We start from the raw sequence: 26,061 nt of genomic DNA on the forward strand, positions 1-26,061 counted from the left end.
GGCAAACGCAGGCAATAAGATACCTAGGTGTGCAAATAAACAAAAATCTAGGCCAATTATATAAACTCAATTACAATCCACTAATGAAAAAATTACAGGACGATTTAGAGCATTGGAAAGAGCTACCACTAACACTGATAGGAAGGATAAACTGTATTAAAATGAACATTTTTCCAAGGATACTATACTTATTTCAGGCATTGCCAATACAACTGACAGAAAAATTCTTCAAAGAGTTAAAGAAAATAATAAGGAGATTTTTATGGAGAGGGGGGAAACCGAGGATAGCACTAGATAAATTAACAGAATGGTATAAACAAGGAGGCTTACAATTGCCAAACTTCAAAAATTATTATAGAGCCGCACAATTAAGGTACCTATCAGATTTTTATCAAACAAGGGAAAAACCAGACTGGACGAGACTAGAATTAGATAAAATAGGGGAAAAGATACCTGAACACATATTATATAAATGGGACGAAAAATTGGTACAACATAGAACTTCTCCAGTATTACACCATCTCCTCAATATATGGAAGAAGATTCATGTAGAAAGAAATAAAATAAATTACCAAATACCAAAACTAATATTGACGCAAAATAAGCTACTCCCTTTTACAATAGACAACCTTGCCTTTAAAAAATGGGAAAAAAAAGGGATTAAAAGAATAGAAAATTGTTTTTCAGGAAGTAGATTCTTATCCTTTGAACAAATGAGAGATAAGTACAATATAACTGGAGATACAGCGCTGGCATATTACCAACTGAGATCCTACTTGAAAGATAAATTAGGAAGCAACTTGAGTTTACCAGAGGGAAGTAACCTTGAATATGTGATTACAGATACAATGTTAATCAAAAGATTTTTAAAAAATATGTATATTAAACTGCAAGAAAAGGAGAATGAGGAAACAAATGGTAAAACTAAACAAAAATGGGAACAAGATTTAAATATAAAGATAAAAAAGGAAACATGGGAGAAGTTATGCTCTGGAACGATGAGAAATACAATAAATACGAGGCTGCGTATGATACAATATAATTGGTTACACAGACTATACATTACACCGCAAAAGTTAAATAAATGGGACCCAACAGTATCTGATAGATGTTTTCGATGTAAAAAAGAAAGGGGAACAACAATTCATGCAATCTGGACATGTGAGAGAGTAGAAAAATTTTGGGATGATCTCAATCAGATATTAAATAAAATAACAGAAAACAATATACCAAAGAATCCAGAGATCTTTCTCCTAAGTAACATAAAAAATAAAGAATTTGGAATTGACTTGGAAGATGCACAAAAAAGATTTGTCAAGATAGCCCTAGCCGTAGCAAAAAAATGTATTATGTCAACCTGGAAATTGGAAGATAATTTGAAAATACAACAATGGTATATAGAAATGAATAAATGTATTCCATTAGAAAAAATAACATATAGTTTAAGAAATAATATTGAAATATTCGAACAAGTATGGGAGCCTTACATTAAATACAATAGCGAAAACCTACCGGGAACAAACATTACCTAAGTTGATGGAAGGAGAAGAAAAGAAAAGAATGGACTCAGTAGAATTTCTGGTGTATTTTTGTTGAATGACAACATTGTCTAACTGAATTAATGCAACCTAGATTGTATACCTAAAATGGATGAGAGGGGGGGGGTGGGGGGGTGGCTTGGGAGGAGGGAGGGGGGAGGGAGAAAAAGTCACTGTAAATGTGTGGAAAAGAAAAAGTGTATAGCATGGCTATTGTGATTTATGGTGTGAAAAATAAAAAATTTTTAAAAAAAAGTTCCTCCAGCAGGTTGTGTTTTGCTACTTTTGTTAACTCCTATGGGCATCTGGTTCTCTTTCCATTGGTGCTGTCTGACCTGCTGAAGTTTTCCTGCACTTTTTGATTTTAGTGCCAGATTTTCAGAATCTGCACATTTGTTTGATTTCCAAATAAGATATACCAGGTATCAAAAGCAAAACAAAGGTATGGAGTAAAAATTCATCAGTAGTCAAATGCATTTATGTTGAATACAGTTGTAGTTTGCTATTGTTATCAGCCAGCATGGTTAATGTTACAGCACAATGCTATTATAGCAATCCAGCTTTGAATCCAGTGGTCTATAAGGAGTTTGTATGTTCTCCCTGTGTCTGCATGGATTCCAACCAGGTGCTCCTGCTTCCTCCCACCCTTTAGAAACCGTACAGGATCATTGGTGTACTGGTACATGATCCTTTATCTGGACATCTAAAATCTGTGGGGAGAGAGGCAGCCGGCGCTCGTGGGAGGCAGCCAGAGCTTAGGGGAGGCGGCTGAGGGACCTGCGCTTGGGGGAGGCGGCCAAGCAGCCAAGGAACCGCAGCTTGGGGGAGACGGCCGGGTGACTAGAAGGGGGTGGGGGTGGATACGGCAGCACAATTTGTGTGGACTTCCCAAAATCTGGAAAAATCAGAAATTCGGATAGGGTTCCGGATAAAGGATCGTGTACCTGTATTTGGGTGGCACGGGCTCCTGGGCCAGAAGGGCCTGTTATTGTGTTGTATGTCTAAAATCTACATATCATTTAAATCAGCTTCCCAAATTTGACGGTACTGAAATCTCAGTGGTAAGTACAACCTGGCAGCTATTGTGTTGTACATGGAGCACAAAGCAGCAAGGTTGAGAGGTTAAGTAGGTCGAGCAAAACCTGCGTTTCAACAGGATTCTTGCAATCACTTCCAATTACTAAGAACTCCATTTCAACATCCATGCAGCAGGAGGTATTCGAATCACAATGTGCCTAGAGGGGGAGTCCATAAACTACCCAGAAATGGAATTAAATTTCAGGCAGCTGCATTTCTCTACAACGACTGGATTTATATAGTGGGAACCCATGAGGGGCTACAAATACTGGAATCTGGAACACCAAAGATTGATGAAGAGATCCTGCCCATTAACCATCCAGAATCAGAATCCATTGGTCAGGTGCATGTTACAAAATTCATTGTTTTGCAGCAGCATATATCACAGTGCAAACTATCATATAAACCACTTTTCAAAATAAAATACTGCAAGAATAGAAAAAGACTAAGTGAGGTCGTATCTGTGGTTCATTGATCATTCACGAATCTGATGGGAGTGGGGAAGAAACTGTCCTTGTGCTGCTGAGTGCCATTTTCAGGCTCTTGCACCTTTCCCCCGATGGTGGCATGTCTGGGTGGTGGGGGTCCTTGAGGATAGAGGCCGCTTTTTTTTTAAAGACGTAGATGTGTTCAATGGAGTGAAGACTGGTGCCCATAATGTTGCAGGCTGAGTTAACAACCCTTTGGAGTTTTTTGCTGTCCTTAGCGTTAGCACCTCTGTACCAGACAGTGATGCAACCAGTCAAAATACTCTCCATTGTACACCTGTCGGCGTTTTCGAGAGTCTTCAGTGACATACTGCATCGCTTCAAGCTCTTCACCAAGTATAGCAGCTGGCAAGCCTTCTTCATGATCGCATTGACATGGAGGCTCAAGGACAGATCTTTGGAGATTGACACCCAGGAATTTGAAGTTCTTCAATCTCTCCTTTACTTAGTCCTCGATGAAGACTGGTTGTGTTCTGATTTGTTCCTGACGTCCACAATTATCTCCTTGGTTTTGCTAATATTGAGTGTGTGGTGCGACCACTACTACTAACACCCCTGAACATGTGACTCCTCCCTCCCAGATGCCCCTATAAAGACTGTTATGCCCAAACCCCTCCCTCAGAGCCCACCTTGGAACCAGGCCAGCAACATGTAAGATGTGCTGACATCTAAAGGTGATTAAAGCCTATTAATCACAGATCCTTGTCTAGTGTGGTTGAGTGATAGTACAATTTAATCATTAAGTTTTGGGCCATGGACAAGATAATAGGAGTAGACAAACTTGACACCGACCCTAAGGATCTGGAAGCCTCGGTCAAGTTCGACCTGTGGGAGCACTACCTCAATGTTTATGCGGCACAACCACATCCGAAGCGAAGACGACAAACGGGATCTGCTCTTCGCTCAGGTTGGCCACCGGGTCGTTCAAACAATAAGAGACTGTCCTACTTACATCCTGCTGTGATGGACTTTTTGCGGAACAGTACCAGGACCTGTCATCTACATCCGATATCTCCTGGGCATTCATAAACAAGCACCCGGTGAGTCTGTTGACGAATACATGCGGGCGCTGTAGGAGCTGAGGTGATCCTGCGACTGCCAAGGAGTCTCAGCAACTGCCCTCCTCGAAGGCCTGATACGCAATGTACACGAGGCTGGATTCAGGTCTGATTACATCAGACAGAGACTGCTTGAAAAGGGCGATCGAGGTCGTGGAATTGGCGAAATTTTTCAAGACGGAGTAACGGAATGCCGAAGTGTTCTTCTCGGGGAATGTGGTATGTGGTCACCACGTGGGGAAGCAGGGTCCCAGGTCACCGCCGCCATTATAGAGCACGCGAAGTGCTACTTTTGTAGGCAGGGGAAATATCCCCGGAAGAGCCACCTGGCCCGAAACGTGACGTGCTCTGCCTGCGGGAAGAAGGGACACTACGCCAAAGTATGCAAGTCCTAACCTTCCGCCAGCATGCCAGCCCCACCATCTTGGGCCACACCACTTCCGGCGTCACTTCCAGTTGCTGGAAACAGCTCACGGGAAACAGCTCAACAGGGCATTCTCACCGCTCCTTGGGAAAATAAGTTTCATCTATAATTCTCTGTTGGTTTTCAAGACGATGATTGTACTTCAAGGGCCTTAAATCACGTATTACCCCAAATCTCTCCTGTGGTCACTCAAAAACATTCATTATTTAAAGTTGTCTCTCCGTAATTTAGAAATGAGGTGAGAAGGAATTAACTTCTTTTGGAATAATCTTCCTCAGAGAGTTGTGAATGCTCTATTGTTGAGTACGTTCAAGGTTGAAATCAGTAGATTTTTGGATGCTAAGAGATATGTGGGGTTATCTGGGAATGTGAACAAGGTACATACGACTGGGCAACAATTTTTCTTTCAAAAGGTTTGCATCCTGAAAAAAAATTGGGGATTATGATAGACAACTTCAAGCTGAACACACAGATTTTCTGTATCATGTAAAAGTTGGAGAAACATTAAATTAACTTTTATTGAATTTAGCATATTTTATGACATAATGATGCTGTTACATTGCATTAGTTCAACTGACCTAAAATGTTTTGCTACTGATTTTTATTTGTATTCAGCTTCTGATGCCTCTCATGTCAGTGTCCAACAATAGTCGTCGGCCCAGCATTGATGGGTTGCAGTTACCCTGATATCACTTTTTCATGGTCACAGTGTCCTGCGGAAACTTTTCACTACGTTCAGCACTGACTGCACCAAGATCAGCAAGAAGTCCAAGTGCAAATGCAGAAAATGAATTTCAATGACATTTTTGTATGCTTGAAGCATGTGTGTACGTGAGCTGCTTTTCTAGCCTCTCTGCATTTATCTATGTATCTATTCATGCCAGGCCTAAGACAACATTTGCATATACTAGTTATAACAGCATCCTTTGTGGGCAATATACCAGCAGACTTGAAATATCACAGGAAATCACAGATGTATATCAAATCTAAAAATGGTTCACGGCTGAAAAATGTTATAAAGTGATTTTTATGGTCAACGGTCATCCATGGAATACACTCCAAAATGTTCAAGAAGCAAAATCCTCATCTGAGTGACTGGCAGGGCAGCTTCAAGGTCAATACAGTCTTCCGATCTTAAGTTTTTAGAAAGAAAGATTTTGAGCTGCATACTTAGCTTTAATAAAACAATATCCATGGAATGTCAATGCTTGTGGAGCTCGCTCCCAAGTGGAGTTGATGTGCATGGGACCTATGGCCCAGGAGAGTTATTGTATATGATGCCTATACTCTAGAGTGAGTTTGGAATGTAGGGATTCTATCCGGCGAAATCAATACATGTTGGATACATAATCCAGCAATAGTTAGCTCTGTCTGTAGGGAGTTTGTACATTCTCCCTGTGTCTGCATGGGCTCTAGTTTCCTCCCACCATTCAAAACATACCTGGAGGTACAGGTTAATTGGGAGTAAATTGGGTGGCATGGGCTCATGGGCCGAAATGACTTGTTACCATGATGTATGTCTAAATTTTTTTTTTAATTTAAATAGTTATGTAGGATTTTTTTGGCCCTGGATTGGGTCAGCTCTGCCAAATCCAGAAATGTTTCTGGTAACTAGCTCAATGTCGGTCACTGGTCTCCGAGATGACAGTCAGGACTTTGGTCTTTCACGTCACATAAAATCAGGCAGTCATGAGTGTGCAGCCCTGCTACAGAAATGCCCAGCTCAGCTTTCAGGTTAACACTTGAAACAATTTCTTTCGAGCTCCAAAACAAAGGTCTAATGTTGAATGCAGGCTATTTTCCTTCAAACTTTGTTGTAGACTAAAGGGCTAGTTCAGGTGTTTTCATTCTGTATATTTTATGCACAAGGGAACTCTGATAACAGAGCACCCAGGAGGGATATGGTACATAAAATAAAACCCAAGATAACCTTCAATATAAAAATAACTCTCATACTTTTGAAACAATGTGTTGCACTGTTGGATGGTTGGTAATGTAAATGATGCCTCTCCTGAGGGTTCAAAATTACCTCCATATTGGAGAGGTTCATGTTGAGTTCCTGAAGGCGTACTGTCCTCCAATCTTCAGCTGTATTTCTTACGTAGTTGTCAGTCAGAGCATCCCAAATCCTGGAATAAGAAAGGCCATTGTTAGCAGTCAGCTGCACACAGCCCACCAGCCAATGGCCAGCCTCATGGCGAGAGAGCAAGAGCCCGTTGCCACTCCACAGAGGAGTTGCATCTGACCAACAAGCTTCTACTCTTAAAAATCAACACACTCAATGATTAACCAGTTGATTGTCAGGAACCTTAGGTAAAATAATCAGGAGAAAAGAGTGCATATAATCTCAAATCAATTTAACAAATGTTTCCCTTCTGCTCAACTGTCACTAATCAGCTGTGCTCTCCAGCTCAATATTCTACATCTTCTGGTACCATCCGTACCAGTTCCTCTCTCCCAACTCTGCCCAAAATCTCTTCTACTCCCCAAATTTCCCCACCACGAACACAGTTCTAATACTGCTCTTGCAAACTCACTTAATCAGGTAATAAATCCTACTGAGGCAGAGATCTCACTTTGTTCATAACCTGCGAGTTTCAAATTGACAGACATCCTGTGGATGGGAAGGATTATTTAGATCTCTCAGGAACACAATGCCTGATTCCCTTCTACCATCACCCTATGTTCCCACATTATCTATTGTTCAGGTTTATTGTCACAGGGATAAAAATTGCAGAGATTGAAGTTGTTTTGTGAGCAGACTAGTCAACATCTCATACATAGTACAACAAACATTTACAACAGTATTTCTCTACATAATACATTTAAGATACATTGTCTGATTATTTTAGCTGGCCTTTTGCTAGAAACTTCTTTTATATCAGAATAACAGACTGACATTCCTTGGTTTTACTTGCCACAAAACCTCAGAAAAATACTAAATTAAACATGGTCACATAATCAATAAATCATCTGCCTCAGATCCCATTTGTGACTTCAACAAAGAAATCTCTTGTTAAGAGTTTTTTTTTAAAAACAAATTCTGTTTTTTTAAAAACAAATTCCATCCAAGGGGTTAATTGCACAGATCCTAGCAATTGTTGGAATACTTTTTGAAATGGTCCCTGGGCATTTTCAACTCTGCAATAAGAAAAATCATCAGGCTGCTCTGCAGGTTTCCCTTGTCAAGACATATTCCCATTTCAGAAGGCAAGATCTCTTTGAAAACAAATCATTAAAATGTGTGAGGTTAAGCACATTGATTCTCTCATTTGGGTTCCATGCAATTCTGCAATTAACATGAAGAACAGATTACTGTCAGAGAATCCTGCAAATATGACAGTATTATTAACAATGGTTTCAAATTTTGCTCTGCATTTATCTATTTATTTAATAAGGAATTTATTTAGACATACAGCACAGAAACAGCCCATTTTGGTCCATGAATCTGTGCCGCCCAATTTACACCAACCCCCAGCCCCAATTTACATTTTGAACAGTGGCCAGGGGAAAGCCCATGGGGAGAACATATCAACTCCTTACAGAAAGCACGGGATTCGAACCCTAGTCCCGATCGCTGGTGTTGTAACAGCGTTGTGCTAACCGTACCAACCTTGTAGATTATGAACTAAATCATATGAGTGGAGCAGACTGCAATAACTAACCTGATGTCTACATTAATTAGCTTCTCGAAAGTACTTTGTCAGCAAGATCTAGTCACTTGTGCTCTTGAACACGTTCAACTGGTTTTCCAGTGCTGAGGGTGGTGACTCATTTCAAGGCAAGTTCTCAACCATCAAACCCAAGGCAACCACCAAAGTCTGACTGAGAAACACACAGAGGGGGGGCGTGGCAAGATGGTGTAAGGAACAGATGTGCCTTCCAGTCCTCTCCTGACTCTTTGTTATTGTTTTGTCTATAATTGCCCGTTGAAACTTTCTAAAAAGTTTATAAGTAGTTAGAGGTGTTACACTAGCTTCTAATGGTACAATTGCTAAAAAAAAGTAAAAGAAAACGGCAACAGATCGCTAGTTGGGCAAAGATAGAAATGGCAGTTATTTTAGAAAAATTTCCACAAGAGTTTTTGTTTCAATGGAATAAAAATTTATTACGAACTTATGATGTACCAATATTGAAACATTTATTGAATTTATGGACAAGTAAACTTAATAAATTGGGGCTTAAAAATAAATGGTCTGGGCGATTGCCATTATATAATAATCAACTTGTTCCTTTTACAGTCTCAAATATTACTTTGAAACAATGGGAAAGGAGAGGAATAAAAAAATTTATCAGATTGTTTTTTTGAAGGATTTTTTGTTCCTTTGAGGAATTACAAAGGAAATTTGGTATTAGTGGAAATTCTATATTTGTATATTATCAGTTAAGATCATTTGTAAAGCCGACATATGATTTTATTGCCTGAAACTAGTTTTGAGAAATATGTACTTTCCATACCAAAAAAGGGGTATATATCTGATTTGTATTGTATTTTACAAGAAAATGAAAACAAGACAGATTGGGATAAAGATAAGTTGAAATGGGGAAAAGATTTAGGTTCTATAATAGCTGAAGAGGCCTGGATGGAAATTTGTCAGAATAGTATTCGGAAATTGATTAATGCTAGATTAGCGATGATTAATTATAATTTTATACATCAATTATATTTAACACCAGAGAAATTAAAAAAGTTTGGTCTTAGTAAGGTAGATTGTTGTTTTCGTTGTGATCAGACGGCTAATACTTTTTTTACATACAGTTTGGTTTTGTGATCAATTGCAACAGTTTTGGAAAGGTATTCAATCAATATTTAATAGTTTATATAATCTCTATGTTGTATTAGATCCTGATATATTTTTATTAGGGAATATGCAATCATTAATTGACTTAGGCTTAAATGATTATCAGATTTCTTTTATCTATTTAGCCTTAGCGGTGGCTAAGAAATGTATAGCGCTTACTTGGAAAGATAGAAATATACTAACCTTAGATAGGTGGAATTTAGAGATGAAGTCTTGTTTAATTATGGAAAAGATATCTTTTTCAATTCAAGATAAGATGTCTTTTTATAAGCTGAAGTGGACTCCATTTGTTAAGTACATGCAATTAAGTTTGATTTAAATGTTTTATGTGTGATATTTTAGATTTGATAACTTTTTTTAATTAATATTTTTACTTGTTATTTTTTTTGTTTGTGGGTGTTTTTTTTTATAATATTACTAACTTTATTAATTCTTCACTCTTTATTTTGGAGGGGGAAGGGTGGTTTTTTTTTATATATATAGTTTTTTTTTTAAGTGGCCATATATATGGGGGGGGTTAGACTGACTTAAGTTATGTTATTAATGCTGTGTTGTAATAAGTACTTTATTTCTATTTTTCTTTAAATGTAATTTCTTTGTTTTATTCATGTGATAAAATCTTTAAATAAAGTTTCAAAAAAAAAAAGAAACACACAGAGAAAAAGGTGCAAATCCTCTGCAGCGTTCAATGTCTGTGGAGGGTAACCGATTTAACTTGTTTTACACAGAAGTGCTAGAGGAGCTCAGCAGTCATGCAACATCTAGAGATCGTATAACTAATGGTTCACGTCTGAGCCCTTCATCAAGATATCTAGTGTGTCAATAAAAGGCTTGGGGAGGAGGAAGGAAAGGTCAGGGGAAGGAGCACAGGCTTGAAGGTAAAAGGAAATAATTAGACATGGGTGGGAGAGCATGAGAGAAAAGGTGAGCATTGACCAGGGGAGGGATCTACCTTGATATTTACTTGAGCGAGATTTACTAGAGCAAGTTAGGTGGAGCCTCACCATGGATGGAGCCTCACAATGGGTGGAACCTCTTCAGTGAGGATGCATTTTCAGCAGATTTACTATCTGGGAAGTCAGCCTCTTTAAAAGGCCTGGAGCTCCCTGTGACACAGGATGGTGAATGGGGAGCAGGCAGGGTAGTAAGGGCAAAGATCAGGTGGGGAGGTAGATGGATTTTTTTTCCAAACTTTATTTATAGAATTTGAAATACATACAAAAAATAAAACTAATTGCTTACTAAATACTAAATATTAGTACCATTTCTAATCCCCCCTCCCACCCTTCACCCTACATTCCACCCCAAACTACCCCTATACAAGAGCCAAAAGCATATATCAATTAATTATCTGTTACTGTGGAGTGTGCCAACCCTTAACATCTTTAAAAAAACATTTAGGATATATCCAAACCCATACATTTCAAATATGGAGTCCACATTTTAACAAAAAAATAATTATTCCGTAAATTATATATTATCTTTTCTAATACAAGATCTCAATTCATTATGCCATCTATGTACATGCAATTCAATATTATTCTTACATGAAATTGCAATACATTTCCTAGCTACAGCCAACGCCAGACGGATAAACATAATTTGACATTTGTCCAATCTTAAACCCGTTGTTAATGTTATAGTATAACCCATTAAAAATTGTAATGGATCAAGTATTATTTCAATCTTATATAAATCTTCCAAACACTTCATAATTCTTTCCCAAAAGGGTTTAACTTTTTCACAACTCCAAACTGAATGTAAAAACGTATTTCACAACAAAAACACAAGTCTGAAGAACTAAAACCTTATCTTTTTAACCTCTAAGGAGTTAAATAGAACTGATGCAAAAAATTATGTGACTAAATTATATCTCACATTAATTAATTTAGTTACACTATCTTCACACATAGTCATCCACTCCTCCTGAGATAATAAATGTCTTTCTCCCACTTATTATTCATTTTATATAAATCTATCTTCTCGTAGCAAGGCATACATTTCAGAAATAAACCCTTTTTTCCCACCATCAACAATTAAAATCTCAAATTTAGTTTGCCTAGGCAATGTTAAGACCCGTCAAAATGTTCCATTAATAAAGCACGCAGTTGATGGATTTTTGATGGGAAAGTATGGCTGGGATGGATGGATGGCGATCCCATGGTTAAAGATCACAGGTGATTGAGAAGAGAATAGAGAGCAGTGGGGATTGGAGGGAGAGATTGAGATTTGGATATCAGAACTGAGAAGATGATGAACAGTAAGTAGACAATGTGGGGGATCAGTAGTTGCCAGTGGGGGATCAGTAGTTGCCAGTGGGGGATCAGTAGTTGCCAGTGGGAGGAGGAGGGGGGTCATCTTTGGTTTTGGATGTGTTGGGGTAAAGATGGTGGGGATGGGAGAAAGATTATTGAGCTGCGGAATACTGTCCTACCCCTCCTGATCTCCATGTAGTATTAGACTGGCTCTTCTTATTTCTTCTTAGCTTCCCGTACCTCAGAACTAGGGTACTGTGGCCTACAGAGAATAAATCATTCCCCCCCCCCTCCCTTTTCTGCTAGAATAGGAAATCGCTGATGGGTTGAGATCATGTTTCAGAATGTTTAATGATTTAGTAACCTCTTAAAACCCACTCATTTTGGAGATCAAACTTACCCCAACATTTCTAGTAAATGGCCTGCTATCAAAATAGAAAAAAAAATGTAAAAGCCTTAAACAAGTGCTGAGGTTTGGCTAGAAAATTTAAAATCTCCCAAAGCCAATTGTAAACAATACTTCTCAATCCAAGATGAAGTGGTGATAAACCTTTCCAAATCTGGACTGACCCAACTGAACCATTAATAGAAATACCAATATTTTTAAGTATGGCCCAACTCCATCCAAACCTGAATATTCAATAAAAATATACATCTAAGCCACACCAACTTTGACGCATAAATTTGTCTGATTTTTCATCAAGGAAGAGAGGAGGATTGCATTTCACATGGACTCGAATCTCTGCAGAGCATCGATTTCTATGGAGAGGAGAGATGGGCCATATCTTCACCCATCCTGCACCCTTGCACAGATGTCTATGACCTAGTGGAAACACCCAGAATGTACCAATTTGTACCTATTGCTATCAGGAATTGAAAATGCAGAAGCATTAATGGAGCCACAGAGAGGAATTCTGGATCTCGTAGTGAATGAACCTTGAGTTCAGTACATTGATGTCAGGCTGAACTGGTTTAAAACTGGTTAGTTGGCCATCACAGCTTCTGGCTGTGGCTTAGACTATCATCACTCTCTCTAGGGGGTCAGATGAATAAACAGAAGGTCTGAGAAATCAGGAGTTTGTGCAAGGAGCAGTGAAGGAACAACCAAGATACTTCCCAGCAAGGGTGGAGACAATAGAGTGAAAGAAAATGGAATTTCCCCACCAGAGAGCAACCAGAGCAGCTCGGAACACAGGAAGCTAGAAAGCTGAGAACAGGAGTCAGCCAACGGGTTTGCCATTCAACCAGCCACAAGAGGATCTGCAACTGAACTCTATTCATCTGTCATCCACCAATTTAAATTTACAAATTTTAACATGTAGACATACAACACCATAAGAGGTCCTTCTGGCCCACAAGCCTGTGCCGTCCAAATACCCCAATTAACCTACAACCCCTGTATGTTTTGAAGGGTGGAAGGAAACCCACACAGGCACGGGAAGAATGTTCCAACTCCCTACGTAGCGCTGGACTTGAACCCAGGTCGTTGGCGCCATAATGGTGTTGCACTAACTGCTACGCTAATCATGCTGCCCCCAACTACTATTTCTTTATCCAACAGAAATTGGTCTCATTCCAGTTTTCTTGCTACTTAAACCTTTCTGAATGATCTAGAAATTGGTCTGTTACAATGCAGAATATCTGGGAGGAGTTGATAAAAATGTGAAAGAATAAAGAGGATTAATTTGGATGGATGGTTGATAGATGGTGTGGGTCTGTTTCTATGGTGTATCTCTTTCTGACTTTTCATATTTTGAAAGGTTTAGGTAGGGTGGATGCGGGTAAGAGGTTTCCCTTGGTGGGTGAATCAAGGACAAAGGGCCATAGTCTGAAAGTTAGAGGTTATCCATATAAAACAGAGATTAGGAAGTACTCCTTTAGCCAGAGGGCCATGGATCTGTGGAGCTCACTGCCGCATACAGCAGTCGAAGCCAGATCACTGGGAGTGTTTAGAGAAGAAATAGACAAGTATCTCATTAGTGAAGGCATCAAGGGATATGGGGAAAAGGCCAGAAATTGGAACTAGTGTAGAGTAGCTTAGTGTAGATTTACGGAACAGAATCAATGGGCCTAGTAGCCTGCTTTTGTTCCTTTGTCTTGTGATCTTGTGACTGTCTTCTAAATGGCTCAGCTCTAATTTTGAGATTGTATTTATTCATTGATGAATTTCTCCATCAGATATTTAGTGGCACTTAGGCTCTCAAATCCTTCGAATTGGTTCACCCATGCTGTTCTGCAGGGAATAGCATGCAAGTTACTTACTTAGGAATGGCTATAATTTGGAAAAGTTATCTGGAGGCCATAGGAACAGTGAGTCAGCAAATACTGAAGGATTTGAAATGCTGCTTTTGAAGGTTAGCCCTTTCTGCATTCATTTGCTGACCATCTATCTGCAGATCTAATGGAGATAGTAACGCTTTTAATCTATCCATTAAAATAATGGCCAATAGATTTTCACGCATTAGCATTTTGTCACTAATCTTTGCATAGTTCAATCTCAAGGCTTGATGTCCATTAGATCCATTAAAGCACTATATTATTCTTTTGTTCACAACAAAGTGCCTTATTAACTGGGATTATTACATTTACAGGAAAATTATAAATACAGAAGTGAATGAGAGTTCCTTTTCCTTGAATTGGGTACAATACATAGAGAATCCAGATGGGTTCCATTACAGATATGAGATCCAACAAATTTGATACTGAGTGATACTCCCATCTGCCTCAACATGCCTTGTTGTCATTGCTAATAGCCTAGAGCATCATGTCAACAGCATTTATGTTGAAGACATTAATTGCTAATTTTCCCTGAACTTCTAATGTTAATTTTGATCCACATGCTAGCAATAGAGTGAGAATGATGTTGAAACATCTGAGGAATATATTAGGACATGATCTGATTTTGTTATCGACTTCAAGCATTCATTCAGGATGGAGGATAAGTTGTGTACACTCCAGCGGTGAGGAGCAGAAGATGCAGGTGCGTTATTTTATTGTAGGTGGCTGTCGCACATCAGGTAGCACAGGTGTGTGTAATGTATATTTAAAATTAGAAAAGTTCTTTGGATCACAGTCCAATCTCACTGGTTGCAGGCAATTCTTGTACTGTGCACAGAAGTTAACATTGATAAAGTTCACCAATCTTTGCTGTTTAACAGGCAAATGGTTACCACTCAGGAGTGTTCTTGCTGGTTTTCAGAGAGATTCCTTTTCAATCAGTTTTGCTGATGAAACTTGCCCCCTTCAGGGTTCTCCAGATGATCCTCTTTCTTTCAGATCACCTTTCAGTCCGCCAGTCTTCTCCTTCGACCAGGCAGCCTTCCAAAGTTTGCCAGCTTGTCCCTCTGGAACAGATTTCTGTGACTCCTCTCTCTGTTTCACACCCTCCCTCTCTGAGAGCCAAAGCTGTTCTGTCCCTTCCTGCAAAGATCACATGCTCTCCCAGGCCAGCTGTATGCTGCAACTTGGTTGTTCTTTCTGCAAAAAGCACCCTGAAAAAATTCTGTGTTTTAAAATGTGTTTGTGTGCGCAAGCTGCTCTAGCAATTCCTCCCAAACCACCTTTAAATACTCTGTCATAAAGGAGATGGCTGAAACGGAAGGGATGCTCCAGGTTCAGACTGAGAGAATTGAATGGGAACTTGTCCTATCATTTTCCACCCATTAAACTATGATTAAACATTAAGCTTTGTGAGGTTGTAGATCAAACCTGACATTTAGTGCAGAACTGCAGTATTGGAGTTGGCATTTGCCTTCTAGAAAGAGCATGAAAGATTCCAAAGCACTATTTTGAAATAAAAAGCAGAACCCTCAATTAACATCACTAAAACAGGGTCAATGGTACTTCAGAGTATGTGAAAATTGCTGTGTATGCATTGGTTACCATACGTTTACATGACCACAGCTAAAACAATGATTTGAGGCCATGAAAGGCACTTCAACAATGTGAGTTTTCTTTTGAATCCTGTGCTGTCTGCGTGGAGTTTGTATGTTCATTCTGCAACTTGAGTGTGTTTCCTCCATGTGCTTTAGTTTCCACAAGTCCAAAAGATACAGGACAGAAGTAGGCCATTCAGCCCATCAAGTCCACTCCACCATTCCATCATGAGCTGGTCCATTCTCCCACTCAGCCCCACTCCCCGGCCTTCCTCCCATAATTTGACTATTCAGATACCTATCAATCTCTGATTTAAATACAACCAATGACTCAGCCTTCACAGCCGTCCTTGATCCCCTGATGGCACGGTCCCTCTCACGGGGTTGACCGGATCCCTGATGGCACGGTCCCTCTCACGGGGTTGACCGGATCCCTGATGGCACGGTCCCTCTCACGGGGTTGACCGGATCCCTGATGGCACGGTCCCTCTCACGGGGTTGACCGGATCCCTGATGGCACGGTCCCTCTCACGGGGTTGACCGGATCCCTGATGGCACGGTCCCTCTCACGGGGTTGACCGGATCCCTGATGGCACGGTCCCTCTCACGGGGTTGACCGGATCCCTGATGGCACGGTCCCTCTCACGGGGTTGACCGGATCCCTGATGGCACGGTCCCTCTCACGGGGTTGACCGGATCCCTGATGGCACGGTCCCTCTCACGGGGTTGACCGGATCCCTGATGGCACGGTCCCTCTCACGGGGTTGACCGGATCCCTGATGGCACGGTCCCTCTCACGGGGTTGACCGGATCCCTGATGGCACGGTCCCTCTCACGGGGTTGACCGGATCCCTGATGGCACGGTCCCTCTCACGGGGTTGACCGGATCCCTGATGGCACGGTCCCTCTCACGGGGTTGACCGGATCCCTGATGGCACGGTCCCTCTCACGGGGTTGACCGGATCCCTGATGGCACGGTCCCTCTCACGGGGTTGACCGGATCCCTGATGGCACGGTCCCTCTCACGGGGTTGACCGGATCCCTGATGGCACGGTCCCTCTCACGGGGTTGACCGGATCCCTGATGGCACGGTCCCTCTCACGGGGTTGACCGGATCCCTGATGGCACGGTCCCTCTCACGGGGTTGACCGGATCCCTGATGGCACGGTCCCTCTCACGGGGTTGACCGGATCCCTGATGGCACGGTCCCTCTCACGGGGTTGACCGGATCCCTGATGGCACGGTCCCTCTCACGGGGTTGACCGGATCCCTGATGGCACGGTCCCTCTCACGGGGTTCACCGGATCCCTGATGGCACGGTCCCTCTCACGGGGTTGACCGGATCCCTGATGGCACGGTCCCTCTCACGGGGTTGACCGGATCCCTGATGGCACGGTCCCTCTTACGGGGTTGACCGGATTTCCTTCATGATATCAGAGCTCAGGCTTGAAGCAGGAAGAGGATCGAACAGGATGAGGTTAGTGACTTCTTATTGAAGAATGTATGTGTTAATTGGGCGAGAACATGAACTTGGTAAATGAGAGATAATTGGTCAGTGAGTTCGGAGCATTAGGTAAATTGTAATAACAAGTGTGGGCAGTCTTTGGATAAAGAGGTTCTCCCCTTGCAGATAATGTGCAATGAGAATCTGGGTACAGAGTAAAAGATAAGATGTTTGGGCAAAGTAGCATGGCTCATGGGGGGAGAGGGTACATGGGATTTAGGAGCATGTGAACAAGCCATGGAAACAACATTGAAAAAGATAGTGGTGCCAAGAGAAAAAACTGGAAAGATAAAAGCACAGGAAAAAAAGGATCAGCCCAATCGCAGGAAAAATCATTCTGGGATCTCAACTCCATATCTGAATTACTGACCTATACAGAGTTCTGGTTTTGCTCTACTATTACCTCCTGGTACTCATCCAGCAGAAGACAGCAGTGAACCCATTCCCTCTTCGATTTAGTGAGAGCCTTTGACTTTCAGGGACCTCTCTGTCAGGGACATATGAAAGTAGCAGATTGTACTGCACTAGGTTGCTGCAAGACCTGAATTGAATAGGTGGGAAATGAATTTCCTCCCTAACCCTCTCCTCAACTCCTCCCTTCTCTTGTACAACGCGTGCATGTGAGAGAGAGTGCGTGCATGGATATATGCATAGCTCTCTCTCCCTCCAGATGATTTCTCAAAACCAATCTGAGCCTCTAGTTCTCTCTTTCTCCTCCGATAGAGAAAGAAGTCCAATCCTATCTGATTTTTTTGTTACTATCTTAAAGGAATAATGCAAATACCAGCTGTGAAGGTGAAATTCCTAAAATTTGCTGCCGGTAGAGACATGAATGAACAATAATTAAAGACTGGCTCACATTATTTCAGGATGTTCATATTGATTCCCGAAAGCACGGTTACATTCCTTCCAGATATTATTTTGCTTCATGGGGAAATTTAACAACTCTGCCTGCCATCATGCAAAATGCAGAGATGGGAAAATTAGGAAGCCATTTCCAACTCATTCATCAGTCTTCATTCACATTACTGAATTCATTCTTACATTCCTGCTGCAGAAAACAGAAAGTAAAGGTACAGATGCAATCTGGGGACAGAGATGAAATAGCATCATAAATGACAGGGGCAAAGCTTAAGTGATCGGTCAACATAACACAAACACCAAGGGAATTATGTCCTTGAAACAATCTATATTCTCTGTTATTCCAACTATAGGTAGCCTCTGCAGTGACAGTTTCCTTTCTCTCTTTGGAGGAAGCAAACATATTTGCATTTATACAGCCCCTTTCATCATCTTAGACCACACATGTCAAACTCAGGCCTGCGGGCCAAATTTGGCCCGTGATATAATTATATTTGGCCCGCAAGATCATATCAAATATGTATTAGAGCTGGCCCACTGGCCGCCACGCCAGTATAGCGCATGCACAGCTAATACTACAAATCCCAGAATGCTTTGCAATTGCGTGGCGCCAGCCCGTCAGCCCGCTAATCGCCCCCACCTCCTCTCTTTACTTTCATTAGTATCTGCGACCTGTCGCCTAACTCACATGTAATAAACCCCTTACGAAAAATGGCCAAACCAAAGACAGAAAACAGGACCTTTCAAGACAGGTGGGAGGCAAACTCTGACCCCAGAGTTTGATGAACTTGCATCTAAGAAGAGATGCCAAGTATCTGGTTTAGACCCAGGTGCATCAGAGTAAATCACAGTGGAGCAAGCTAAGCTTGGATTAGTATTTTCTTTGGTTAACTTTGGACTCTTCATAGTTGAAAGATTGGATTTTCATTAAAGCAAGTTGTTTTTTTTTGACTTGTTGGTTTGTGAAAAAAAATACATTTAAAAGGAGCTTAAAGGCTATAGAGAATTATTATTTATTGAATATTTTATTTCTCATTTGTTAATGCTTCTTCTGGAAAGAGTTTAAAGCAAAACTATTATTAAACATTTATTTTAATAAGAAAAAGTTTAACATTACATATGTTGAAAGAAGAGAAAACATGCAGATGTTGTTGAAAATTTTCAATAAATATTTAGTTTGGCCCACGACTTAGTCCAAGTTTTTAATTTTGGCCCTCCGTGAATTTGAGTTTGACACCCCTGTTCTAGACCCTTCAAAGCATTTTAGAGCCAATGAAACACGTTTCCTCATCCTCAAATCATTCTGATCAATCTTCCCTGCACCCTCTTGAGTACCTTCATAGTTTGACACAATTTTTGAATTGTATCTAGAACAAATGATTTGAAAGATTTCACATCATCTGCTTGTTTTTATACTCTAGGCTAGTTTTAGGAAGCTCAGGGTCCAACTTTATTATCAGTGCATTTCTCACATTTTTGGAGGGCTGCAGATGTACTGCAGAACAGTTTGATGACTAATAGCCATGGAGAAAATAGTTCAAATCCATGTGTGCAGTGGAAACGGTACACAAAACCGTGTTAGAATCAATTATAGCTTCATTTTAGGATGTTTTGGAAAGTGATCTGTGAACTTATTTCCTGCATTCAAATTCAGAACAATCGATAATGCTGATGACATGAAATTTCCTGGCAGCGCAATAGTCCAAAGCTTCCTGAATTAATCAAGCATTAACATCACTTAAAATAAAATTCTATGCAATTATCTTTGTCCCATCTAGTATGAATTGGCTTGGGTCAGTTAGCAGTTTAATTTCCTTAAGTCTGAATTTCACGTCAGATTTTGCTGTTCAACGCATAGTGTGATGGGGTCAGAGAAGGTGTCCAAACAGACAGGCCAGTGGTTCAGTAAGCACCCCAAACTACTTTATAAAGAACTATTCTTATCAGGTCTCAAGGTAGAAAGTTTGTAGAATTTGGCAGCATTACGACACTCCAAAATTAACTCATGATATTAAAATGAGAACTCCCAATGCAAAAAGTAACAACACAGTTGGTTTCTTTGTTAGTCAATGTTTTCCTGTTTGCTTTCTTTAAACATGATAATGGTAGCTAAAGTGGAGTAAGTTGGTCCACATCGTTCATCATTCAGACATTCATGGGGAAATTTAAACGGGATCACGTGGATAGCTGATTCTTCACAAGATTTATGTTGAATATAGTTAGATCAATATTGACCAAATTATGTGGATCTAAAACTGGTGCTCTACTCGTTCCTATAGGTTACCTTCATCCTACATGAGGTTTAAATACCCCATCAAACAATTCAGTGTGCTTTGGAGAAATGCAGATTGACAAGTCCTGAGTACAATTTCAGGTAATTTCAATGAGTGAACCAGTGAGGGTGGACCATCAGAGATGCCAGAGGAGGATGACACGGTCAACTGTTTAAACTGAATGACTTCTTGCTCGCTTAAGTGATGGTAAAATGAGCCGTGAATAAATTTTGAAGAAGAATTGCTTGTTGACTCATCATTTCCTCTCATTCAACAGGCAGAAACCAATGATCCGGGGAATATCACAGATCTACACAGTGTCTATCCATGTGCCCCTTGCACTACCAAATGCAAATTTGAAGAACCAACTGGGCACTCTTCACGCAGACAGCATTAACATTGACCTCCATACTCCGTTAATGAGCAAATTCCACGGAATCAAAGGAAGGTCTTTATGATACAGCGGGATTTTATCCTACATGCGCCCATTAAGTTGGAGGTTCCCAGCCTACTCTCATTTTTCAAGAACAAATCCAAGTGTTATTTTTAATAGGTTTTTGCCTCTTGCACCATTCTCAGCAGCAAGTTCCAGACTGAAACGAGCTGAAAGTGCCTTTCCTCATCTCCTCGGTAATCCTTCTGCCAATTACTTTGAGTCAGTATTTCCCTGGATTTTAACACTTCCACTTAAGAAAATATCACTTATGTTTTGTAGGATCCTATAATTTTTTTTATTTATTTTTTTTAAATACACACTTTCATCAACAGCTGCTTGTCCAGCCTCATGTTTTCCAATCTTTCCTCAAAGCTCTACCTTTCAAATCCTGGCAATGTTCTACACCCACAAATTCAGAATCAGAATTTACTGTCATGAACAAGTCATCAAATTCAGTGTTTTGCAGCGGCATCTTAGTGCAAACATTCATATTATAACCATGTTATGACATTATTATATTTTTTTTTTAAAAAAAGCACACAAAAAGTAAGGCAGTGTCCTTGGTTCATCAGGAATCTGATGGCAGCAGGGAATAAGCTGCCCTTGTGCCACTGAGGGCTTGTCTTTAGGCTCCTGTACCTTTTCCCCAATGGTAGCAGAGTGAAGAAGGCATGGCCTGGGTGGCAGTGCAGGGTCTTTGAGGATAGAGGCAGTTTGTTTTATATATATCTATCTATATAAAAATAGAGAGAGAGAGAGAGAGAGAGAGAGAGAGAGAGATAAATAAATAAAGGCACCACCTCATGTAGATGTCCTCAATGGAGTGAATTCTGGTGCCTGTGATGTCGCAGGCAGAGTTAACAACCCTCTGGAGTCTATTCTTGTCCTGAGAATTTGCACCTCCATACCAGGCAGTGATGCAACCAGCCAGAATGCTCTCCATGTCGAAGTTTACTATAGTTTTCAGTGACATACAAAATCTCCTCAGACATCTCACAAAGTATGGCCACAGGAGAGCCTTCTATGTGATTGGATAAACATTGGAGGCTCCAAGACAGATTCTTGGAGATGTTGACACCCAGGAAATTGAATTTCTTGACCCTCTGCACTAGGGTCGTATTCCCCTGACTTCCTCTTGAAGTTCACAATCTCCTTGGTTTTGCTAACATTGAGTGCAAGGTCATGGTCGTTACACCATTCAATGAGCTGATCTGTCTCCCTCCTTTAGATTTCCTCATTGCCATTGGGATTCTGCTGACAATTGTGGTGTCATCGGCAAACTTGTAGATAGCTTTGGAATTGTGCCGGGCCCCACAATCGTGGGTGGATAATGAGTAGAGCAGTGCATCCTCGGGGTGTGCCTGTGTTGATAATCAGTGAGGAGGAGACATTGTTTCCAATTCGTACTGACTGTGGGCTTCCGATGATAAATTTGGTAAAGGCAAAGTTAAGAGATGGAGAGAGAGAGAGAAAAAAGCAAAAGCGATAGAAAAAGACTGTTCCTATTAGCAGAAGACTGAAGATGACAGATTTAGAAGACTAGCAAGAGAACCAGGGGTGAAGTGAGAATAAATATTTGCTTTTAACACAGCAAATAATTAGTGTGTACTGAACATGTGGTAGACGCTGAAATTATTGTGACTTTGAATGGGAACAGAGTACATGACGACAGAGAAAGAACAGAGGAATGGGAGTGAGAGTATGGCACTGATTTGATGGGCGAAATGGCTTTCATGAGTTAACAGATCTATAGCTTAATGGCTGTGAGTGATATCAAAGTTGAACCCATCTTTGTCTTGATTTGTCACAGAGTAGACATGAGGTGTCTGTGCTCACAATCATGTGTCTGCATACACATTCACAAGCACACATCCCCACAGGTTTCTGTGTTTATCAAAGGAAGCTTCACTTTAAACTGTGAGTAGCCATGACAACTTGAGTCCAGCATCAGGTAAAACCTGCCAATTCCACATGTGAATGGAACCATGTAGTTTCTGGATGAGATTCAGTAATGTGTTTGCTCAATGAACCATTAAGGCAACAATAGTTCTCACCATTCCCACTAATTGCAGACATCTGAATAGGACTATAAATGAAGGACATACTGCAGCATGCCTCCCAGTCAATGTGAATATAGGGCACAGTCAGCATTATGGATTAGCTGTGCGCTGGCTTCATGTCATATCATCGCACTTTCATTGAGGAAACCCACCCCACGACTCTGCTCTGATTTGCAGAATTTGCCCCATGACCAACATAGAAGCTAAACACAGATATCCAGAGTGTTGTCGGTCAATAATGAGGTGATGGTCCTCTGTTACAGTATTTTTTAAACACTTGCAGGACAAAATTTGGGGTTTAGGCTTTGCCATTATAACAGTCTAGTGTAGTAAAAACCCCTCCCCCATCTCCCCCCCAAAACTGGCCCCCTCTCTCCTCCCCCCCAAAACTGCCCCCCTCTCTCCTCCCCCCCAAAACTGCCCCCCTCTCTCCTCCCCCCCAAAACTGCCCCCCTCTCTCCTCCCCCCCAAAACTGCCCCCCTCTCTCCTCCCCACCAAAACTGCCCCCCTCTCTCCTCCCCCCCAAAACTGCCCCCCTCTCTCCTCCCCCCCAAAACTGCCCCCCTCTCTCCTCCCCCCCAAAACTGCCCCCTCTCTCCTCCCCCCCAAAACTGGCCCCCTCTCTCCTCCCCCCCAAAACTGGCCCCCTCTCTCCTCCCCCCAAAACTGGCCCCCTCTCTCCTCCCCCCCAAAACTGCCCCCCTCTCTCCTCCCCCCCAAAACTGCCCCCTCTCTCCTCCCCCCCAAAACTGGCCCCCTCTCTCCTCCCCCCCAAAACTGGCCCCCTCTCTCCTCCCCCCCAAAACTGGCCCCCTCTCTCCTCCCCCCCAAAACTGGCCCCCTCTCTCCTCCCCCCCAAAACTGGCCCCCTCTCTCCTCCCCCCCAAAACTGGCCCCCTCTCTCCTCCCCCCCAAAACTGGCCCCCTCTCTCCTCCCCCCCAAAACTGGCCCCCTCTCTCCTCCCCCCCAAAACTGGCCCCCTCTCTCCTCCCCCCCAAAACTGGCCCCCTCTCTCCTCCCCCCCAAAACTGGCCCCCTCTCTCCTCCCCCCCAAAACTGGCCCCCTCTCTCCTCCCCCCCAAAACTGGCCCCCTCTCTCCTCCCCCCCAAAACTGGCCCCCTCTCTCCTCCCCCCCAAAACTGGCCCCCTCTCTCCTCCCCCCCAAAACTGGCCCCCTCTCTCCTCCCCCCCAAAACTGGCCCCCTCTCTCCTCCCCCCCAAAACTGGCCCCCTCTCTCCTCCCCCCCAAAACTGGCCCCCTCTCTCCTCCCCCCCAAAACTGGCCCCCTCTCTCCTCCCCCCCAAAACTGGCCCCCTCTCTCCTCCCCCCCCAAACTGGCCCCCTCTCTCCTCCCCCCCCAAACTGGCCCCCTCTCTCCTCCCCCCCCAAACTGGCCCCCTCTCTCCTCCCCCCCCAAACTGGCCCCCTCTCTCCTCCCCCCCCAAACTGGCCCCCTCTCTCCTCCCCCCCAAAACTGGCCCCCTCTCTCCTCCCCCCCCAAACTGGCCCCCTCTCTCCTCCCCCCCCAAACTGCCCCCTCTCTCCTCCCCCCCCAAACTGCCCCCTCTCTCCTCCCCCCCCAAACTGCCCCCCTCTCTCCTCCCCCCCAAACTGCCCCCTCTCTCCTCCCCCCCAAACTGCCCCCCTCTCTCCTCCCCCCCCCAAACTGCCCCCCTCTCTCCTCCCCCCCCAAACTCTCTCTCCTCCTTCCTCCTTCCCCCCCCCCCCCACCTCCACTCACTCCGAACCCCTTTGGGCTTTCCCTGCACCGTGCATCGCAGCCCTTCTGGTTTCCAGTCCTTCCTCCCAGCTATTTCGTTTTAAAAACCTCTTCGGCATTTTGGCCACCCACAGGAAGATGGAAATCGCCCCAATACCGTGATGAAACCACCCCCCCCGGCTCAGTGCATCTGGCCCACCACCAGGACTGGGTTCACTTGTGCAATCCGGTGGCTCTCTGTCAGCCCCCGTCCCCCGCGACCCCGGGGCTTTGTGCTCCGTGTTCGGCAGGTGATGCGCGGCCACTGCGAAGACATCCTTGGCGTGGAAATGGATTGAACTCCCCCAACCCGGGGGCATCAACAAATTAAAACCAAGGCGGTGTGAAGCCTCCGCCGCGACCCGAGCCGGTTGCCGATGAATGGGAGGGAGCTCGGTCCCGGGGAGACGTGCCCAGACACTTACTCGTCATCCCGGATCAATTCTTCCTCGTCTGCCGCCGTCTGCCGTCTCACCGGGGCCAGGCTCTCCGTCTTCTCGTTGTAATTTCGGAAGCACACGTTGAGCTTCTCGTCGAAGTCGTTCACCAGGTCCTCCATGGACTGGAAGCTCATCATCTCGGTGGAGAAATTGTCCAGCTCGCTCAGCTCCTCCAGGTGCGGGAGCCCCGCCGAGCCCAGCTCGTTCAGGTTCTCTTCCAGCGGCGGCCCCGGGACCCCGGCGCGGCGCTCGGGCTTCGACTCGTCGAAATCCTGCCATTCCTCGTCCAGGGTGACGAGCGGAGCAGCCATCGCGCCGGAGAAGCGAGCGCACGGAGCCGGTGGGGGGAGTGGGGGGGACTGCGGAGAGACTGCGCATTTGTGCAAAGGTGAGCTCATCCACTCGAGCGCGGGCGATCGCGTCTCTCCGGCGGCGGGAGCGCGCAGTCGGAGGCCTTTCGGCCCCTCGACTGCATGCCAGCACCCGCTTGGAAGTCCCTGGCTCTTCGGCCCATCCAGTCTGTCCACACCGTACAACAATGGTGGGATACACTAGGACCTTTCCCCTCTGCGATCGACGACTTGAACTGGACATTGACATTAAATACAGCCCACCGAATAGGATGGTCCAAATCAAACTAGAACCTTGCTGCTGGCACCTGATAGATAGTCCTCCATCCCCGTTAAATTATTATTGCTTATTCCTTGAAGAGGGAGGCCTCTTCATCACAGGCCCTGAAACGTCAGCCAAATATTTGTGTCTCCTGGAGACACTGAAAGACCAGCTGAGATTCCCCCAACATTTCCGTGTGTGTGTGTGTTTTTTTAAACTATAATCTCATTGCCTATTTCACCCATATTCCTGGGTCAACTGGAAGCCTCTTAAACAAGAGTATTGCACCTGCAACCACCAGGACTCCTAGCAGCCTGTTCCAGGTACCCACCTCTCTCTGTTCAATATTGGCCCAGCAGTTCTTCCTGGAACTTTCTCCCCCTCACCTTAAATGCATGTCCTCCAATGTGACATTTTTACCTTGAGAGTCCACCCTACCAATGCCATTAATGCAGAACAGTTGGCATATTGGTAAGTGCAACACCTTTACAGCAGCAGGATTCAAATCCCACGCTGTCTATAAGGAGTTTGTATGCTCTCCCAGTGTCTGTGTGGGTTTTCCCTGGGAGGGGAGTCTGGTTTTTCTCCCACTGGT

General features: G+C 43.2%; 1 protein-coding gene across 2 annotated transcripts in view; it reads right to left on the reverse strand.

Moving 5' to 3' along the window:
- The window catches only part of fez1 (fasciculation and elongation protein zeta 1 (zygin I)), a 70,401-nt gene extending 45,139 nt beyond the window's left edge, over positions 1-25,262 (reverse strand). The window contains exons 1-2 of one of the 2 annotated variants that reach the window (XM_069894469.1): positions 24,840-25,258; positions 6,615-6,714 (exon numbers count right to left, since the gene is read on the reverse strand). In XM_069894469.1, the coding sequence (XP_069750570.1) occupies positions 6,615-6,714; positions 24,840-25,252 (513 nt within the window). In that variant the 5' untranslated portion in view covers positions 25,253-25,258. Of the gene's footprint in view, positions 1-6,614; positions 6,715-24,839 lie in introns of both variants that reach the window. The other variant, XM_069894468.1, reaches the window with a different exon arrangement.
- Positions 25,263-26,061: the final 799 nt, after the last annotated feature.

This window comes from Narcine bancroftii, chromosome 8, assembly GCF_036971445.1.
Source record: "Narcine bancroftii isolate sNarBan1 chromosome 8, sNarBan1.hap1, whole genome shotgun sequence".
Classification (NCBI taxonomy): Eukaryota; Metazoa; Chordata; class Chondrichthyes; order Torpediniformes; family Narcinidae; genus Narcine; species Narcine bancroftii.